This window comes from Helianthus annuus, chromosome 14 (assembly GCF_002127325.2).
Source record: "Helianthus annuus cultivar XRQ/B chromosome 14, HanXRQr2.0-SUNRISE, whole genome shotgun sequence".
NCBI lineage: Eukaryota > Viridiplantae > Streptophyta > Magnoliopsida > Asterales > Asteraceae > Helianthus > Helianthus annuus.
Window position 1 is genome coordinate 130,720,739 of NC_035446.2, and position 6,447 is coordinate 130,727,185.

Below are 6,447 nucleotides of genomic sequence, written 5' to 3' on the forward strand. Positions count from 1 at the left end.
TGTCTGATCGAACTCCCTACGCTGACGGCACCGTTTGAAAAAGAGCCCCTTGTGCTGTACTTGTCCTCCTCGGATAAGGCAGTAGGGTCAGTATTGTTGGTAGACAGGAACGGCGTGCAAACCCCGATCTATTACGTCAGCAGGATACTCACAGACCCAGAAACAAGATATTCCACAATGGAAAAGCTGGTTCTTGCGCTACTACACGCCTCCCGAAGATTGCGCCGATACTTCACAGGCCATGTGATAACTGTGCTTACCAATTTCCACATTGGCACTATACTTCAGAAGCCTGAGACATCAGGCAGATTGGCAAAATGGGCCATTGAACTGGGCGGCCATAACATCTTGTATAGGCCGCGCCCAGCCATTAAGGGGCAGGTCCTCGCCGACTTCATCACAGAAGTGCCGGCTGATAAAATCAAGGAGTGCGAGATGGTAGAGACGCCCAAGGAAAACACAGCAGAGGAGATTTGGATGCTTTACACTGACGGGGCATCAAATGAAGATGGCGCGGGAGCAGGTTTACGTCTAGTGAGCCCAGAAAAGCACGAGTTTACTTACGCCATTAAGCTCGACTTCAAAAACACCAACAATGAGGCTGAGTACGAGGCTTTCTTGGCAGGCTTACGCCTCGCCATCAAGATGGGAGCAAAACACGTGCGCGCACATGTGGATTCACTCCTGATAGCCAGTCAGGTAAATGGCATATACGATGCGAAGGGTGAAGTCATGGCTTTATATCTGGAACAAGCGAAAGAATTGCTCCAACAATTCAAAACCCACGAAGTCATACATATCAATCGCTCAGAAAACAAGCCCGCAGATGCCCTGAGCAAGCTCGCCTCGACTTCCTTTCAACATCTCGCCAAGGATGTAAGGATAGAGGTACTCAAGAACCCATCAGTTTTACTGCGCCAAGTTAATGTAATCGAAACAGGGCAGACATCATGGATGACCCCCATCATCCAATACTTGCAAGAGGGGGTGCTTCCCGAGAACAAAGCGGAAGCAAGGAAAATCCAAAACAAAGCCCTGCAGTACGAAATGAACAGCGGTATCTTATACCGGAAATCCTTCCTGGGACCACTACTGCGCTGTGTGGACCCCCAGGACGCGAATTATTTGATAAGGGAAATCCATGAAGGGATTTGCGGCATCCACTCCGGACCAAGGATGGTTGTCGCGAAGATCATGAGCGCCGGTTACTACTGGCCGGGTATGCATGTTGACGCCATGAAAGAAATCCGCAAGTGTGACTCTTGCCAGAGACACTCTCCAAAAACACTGCGTCCTAAAAACGATCTCATTCCCGTGTCCACCGCATGGCCCTTCCAACAATGGGGAATTGACATGGTGGGACCCTTCCCGGATGCACCCGGCGCCGTAAAGTTCATCATAGTAGCTGTTGACTACTTTACAAAGTGGGTAGAAGCCAAAGCCCTTGCATCCACCACAGCTATGATTGTGCGCAAGTTCATATGGGAGCACATCATATGCAGATTCGGCCTCCCGCTTAAGATCGTGACAGACAACGGCACCAACTTTGCTTCAGACGATCTTAAGAACTGGATGAAGGAGATGAACATTGAACACACTTTCACCTCCGTTGCGCACCCACAAGGCAACGGACAAGTGGAAAGTGTGAACAAATGCATCGTCGAAGGGATAAAGGCCAGGTTAGGAACAAGGCGGCGCGGATGGGTCGATGAGCTCCCAAGCATTTTATGGGCTCATCGGACCATGCCAAAGACGAGTACCGGCGAGACCCCTTTCAGCCTGGTCTATGGCTCAGAGGCGGTAATCCCGGCGGAGATTGGCCTGCCTTCGCCGCGAATGACCACGGTCAACACGGTTGACAATGAAGCGGAAAGGCGTCTAGACTTAGACTTGTTAGAAGAACGACGCGAAATCGCAAGAATCAGAGAGGCCAAATACAAAACCCAACTGGAAAGGTATTACAACACAAGGGTTCGCATTTGTACCTTCAATCCAGGGGAGTACGTCTTTCGCGACAACGAAGCGTCAAATGCGGAACGCCCAGGGAAATTGGCACCTAAATGGGAAGGCCCATATCTGATTCATGAGGTCCTAGGCAAAGGGGCCTACAAATTGCGCACCTTAGATGGCCACATCTTACCAAGAACTTGGAATGCGCAACAATTGCGCAAATGCTATATGTAACCTTTTCGGCCTTGCGCCATTTTTCAATTTCGCCACGCCGGCTACGAGCCATTGGCAAATATGTATGAAGGCCTAAGAGCCAACTTCTGATTTGAATGAAAACATACGACATGTTCTATTACATTGTTTTTTTCGTTACAAATGCATGTTAAACTTCTGATTAGCGCGAAAACACTCCAGCATTTTGAGATGGTTCAAAACCACCTCCAAGGTCCTCCGCAAACAAAGCGCGAGACCGGGTGGCCACCTTATACTTAGATAACGCTTCCATTTATTCGAGCTAATTTAACCTAAGTTTTTACAGCAATGCAATAATTGCAACAGAAAAAACGAAGACATTTCATTGTCATTAAAACTGCGCAAAAGCGCATCACTTACAATCAAGTCAGAAACAAAGGCACAAACGCCTATCAACAAACTAACAACCTACTCTATTTGTCTTCTTTCTTCTCACCATCATCATCTTCGTTCCCTTCACCATCGTCGCCATCGTCATCACCTCCGCCATCATCACCAGCTGCTTCCTCATCAGATGATTCAACAGTAATCGGTGGATCAAGGATCGCCTTGAGGCGCTGACACCAATCATCCTTTTTTAAGGCACTAACAACCAAGTCCATGATGGGCAAGGAGAGGTTGTCATATGAGTTCTCAGCACTGGCCAGCGCAGCATCAGCTTGTTCCGTCACTGAGCAATGACTTGTATCGAATTCTTGTCCCAGCATTCGCTCAACGTGATCAGCACACTCCAGGTAACCTCCTCGATGACCAACTGCACGCGCCGCATCCGTAAGAGCAGCAACAGCGCGATCTAGCTCGCCGGCGTTCAGGATGGAGTTGGCAACCTTCATCAAAAGAGGAGCATTAAGAATAAACTCTTCAACATGTTAAAAGAAAAAGGTAAGGCAAAAGGGACTTACCAGCACTATTCCCCGAGTGCGCATCCATTCTGCTTCAGAAACAAGCGTGTCCACAATGCCTTGGGCCTCAGAATAATTTGTCTGAGCCACGTTAAGCGCCGCAGTGCTGACAGCACGCGCCTCCTCGGCATCGGTGGCCTTGACCTTCTCAGCCTCAAGGTCAATCTCCAAAGACTCGCATCTGTCGATTTGCTCATTCAAGCGACGCTTGAGTTCCGCTATCTCAACGTCCTTGGCATGGAGATCCTTGTCCTTGTTAGACAATTGCACCTTGGCTTCAGTCAGCTCAACCTAAAAATTGACAAACACCTTGAGAATTGACTTAGAGAAATCTCGTAAACAAAAAGGAAGAGCGGGAATCAGTAGAACTAACCTCCATCTGCTGCTTGGCAGTTTTTTCACCCTGCGCTTCCTCCACCTTTGAGGTCAAGTCCGCAACTGTAGCCTCAAGACCAACGATCTTCTGGCGTAGAGCATAAGTACGCTCGTTGTCTTGAGCGCATATACGCTTGAACTCGGCCTTCTCCTTGGCCAGTTGCTCTTCCACATTATGAAGTTTCTTTTGCAGGCCCTCGCGACCCCACTCTTCAGCTTTCCTATCAGCCTCAAACTTGGCTTTCTCCTCATCAAATGTGGCCTTAGCCTTCTCAAATTCACCAACACGTTTTAACACACGTTCTCGGTAAGCCTCCCAGTCGGCGCGCTCTCTGACCATTGTTCGCCATTCACGAACTATCTGATGGTTAGCAGATCGAGCGTTGGCCTCGGCAAGAATGTAAGTGCGATACAACATTTCATGCGGCTTCGCCTTTTGACGGTTAACTTCGCCAGGAGTGAATTGGTTCAAGTACCAATCGCGAGAAGGACCAAATTCAACAAATGTATCCTTCTGCCTTAAGCTCCAAGGGGCTTGATGAGGAGCATCACCACGTTCCTCTTCAGTATAAGTTTTATAATATATGTCCCCGACGGTATCCTTCGCACCTATCACATTGGGGTTATAGCCCCCAGCTCCTCCAGAGCTTGCACCACTAGACACATAGCGCCCTAACCCCTTAGAGGTAACAATCGGCGCAGCAGGGGGAGGTTTTGGGACACCAGACTGCCCTTGAACAGAAGACTGATCGGCAGCTCTTTCTTTCCTCGCCTCTTCCGCCTTCCTCTGCCTATCCGCCTCCTCCCTCAGCTTTCTCTCCTCTTCCGCTTTCCTCTTCCTCTCCGCCTCCAGCTTTCTCTCCTCCTCCTCCTTCCTCTTTTTCTCTTCCTCTTCTTTGCGCTTTCGCTCTTCAGCCTTCTTCTGCGCAGCAATCCTACTCTCTTCTTTCCTCCGATCCTCTTCTGCCTTTCGCTGCGCTTCAGCAGTTTTCGCAGCATCACGCGCAGCAGAATCGGAAGGTTCAGTGGCAACCTTAGGTCTTTTCGTGCTGGGTTCAACAAACTTAACCCCCTTTTCAGGGGTCTTCTTCTTGATCTCTACAAAAATAAAGCAAACGCACTTGAGCAAAAAGAGGTTAAATTATAAAGAAGGGAGATAAGAGCATACCAGGAGAAAACTGGTATAACGAGCGCAACTTGCTCTTCTTCCCAACAACGGGAATAACAACTGAAACAGGCGCAGAGGCCATACCAGTTGTCGCCTCGCTTCTACCCCTCTTTCTTCCAATCAACGGGGCAGTCTCTTCTTCCTCTTCTTCTTCATCCTCAGGTTGAGATGGAGTTGCGTCAGCATCCGGGTTACGAGAACCCGCGCTCCCAGAGCCCTTTGACCCACCAGCGCCAGTCTTTCCCATAGCTGCATATGATAAACCTTCATAAGAGTCACTGATTATCACGTAATCGTCTAAGTCACGTTGCCGGAGGCGAAGCGTACCTTTGACAGCAGCAGTAGTTGCGCGACTGGCGCCAGGACCCTTGCTGGTCACTTCAACATCCGCCTTCTTTTTCTTCTTCGAAGGTTTCTTCTTCTTCTCCTCTGGGTCAACCCCCAGATCGCGCAACACACCTGCAAAGATTTTAGGCAACGAACTTAACTCGCCATTCGAAGACCCTACTGACTCCTCGCTGGAAAGATAGAAAGTCTCTTTCCCAGCAGAAGTCACAGAGCGCAATGGACGAGGTTTAGGATATTGCGCACCTTCAGTTGCATCCGGCGGCGAGGCGAAGGCGTCAGCAGGAGGAAACATGAAGTTCCCTTTTATCTGGTCATACCAGCCTTCCTCATCATCGCGCAGAGGGCGAACGCCCATGGAGCCACCAAAGGCTGGGAAGGCAGCCTGATAGAGTTGCGTCTCTACACAACAAAAACAAAGTATAAGAAACCAGTTAAGTGAATGTACTCGGAAACAAAACAAAAAGGGGGAAAGTATCTAACCTTGATCCCCGATCTTCAAGACCGGGAGTTCCCTGCTACTAGGTGACCACTGGTCACTCATCTTGGCAGCAACCAGAACATTCTCCCCAAATACCCGGTTAGGGGTTGCGGTAAGCTGCTGATACCACTGAGCAGACTTCGGTATAGGAAGGTCCTCCTTTGGTATAACCTCGGTCCATTCCCTAAACGGCATAGCTATTGGCAAGACTTCCTCCCGGATGAAGAAGAACTTGGGTTTCCAGTCGTGGAAACTCTTGGGAGGATTCAACAAAATCTTCTTAGCCGTACCACGGCTAGCAAAAGAAAAGAACCCCATTGTTCTTTGCAGTTGATAGAAGACACGAAACTTATTCACCGTCGGCTCAATGCCGTGAGATTGACACAAGAACTCAAAGTGCCTCACCCTCACCATCCCAGGTGGGCTTAACTGTGAGATATGAAACTTGTAGTAGGACAATATGCTACCAAAGAAGTTAGTCGCCGGCAGCCGGAAGTTTCCTTGAAGGAAGAAGTCTTCGAACAAAGTAATGTAACCGGGTGGGGCATCAGCCGCGGTCTGACCCTGAGCAGGGTACCGGGCATCCCACTCCGGTGGAAACCTAAAACTTCGAACGATCTGTTCGAATAAACCTAAGTCCCATCTCAGGACTGGGACTGGCCCCTCCTCACTAACAGGAGCTTCTTGATGTTCTTCACTCATATTTCAAGAAAAAGCTGGAAAAAACTTGAAGAAAGTTTGAAGATTTGAAGAAATCTTGAAGAAAACGAAGAACACTTTGAAGATTCAAAGAGTCTTGAGAGGAAATTAGAGAAGAAACGAAGAGAAAGTGAATCTCTCACCCTTCTCTTCGGATATTTATACCCATCGCATTTAATGCGATGGGTAACCGTGCCGCACTAGCCGCAAGGGCAACCAACGAGAGGTTGCCACGTCGAGCGGGAAAACAGGGACGACGGTTACCACGCGCGCGT

The 6,447-nt window shown here is 49.1% G+C and overlaps 1 protein-coding gene across 2 annotated transcripts; it reads right to left on the minus strand.

The window, feature by feature from the left end:
- Positions 1 to 2,310: 2,310 nt before the first annotated feature.
- Positions 2,311 to 6,222, minus strand: LOC110903779. Of its 2 annotated transcripts, XM_035983275.1 has the most exons (7): positions 5,476 to 6,222; positions 5,239 to 5,394; positions 4,975 to 5,106; positions 4,648 to 4,896; positions 3,478 to 4,577; positions 3,105 to 3,395; positions 2,311 to 3,029 (listed from the first exon to the last, which is right to left on the minus strand). In XM_035983275.1, the coding sequence occupies exons 1-7, from the start codon at positions 6,173 to 6,175 to the stop codon at positions 2,616 to 2,618; spliced, it is 3,042 nt and encodes a 1,013-aa protein (XP_035839168.1). In that variant the 5' UTR covers positions 6,176 to 6,222; the 3' UTR covers positions 2,311 to 2,615. The 2 variants fall into 2 exon arrangements, with proteins under 2 accessions (XP_035839168.1, XP_022005259.1); XM_022149567.2 differs by having other exon boundaries at positions 4,648 to 5,106.
- Between the last annotated feature and the right edge of the window lie 225 nt (positions 6,223 to 6,447).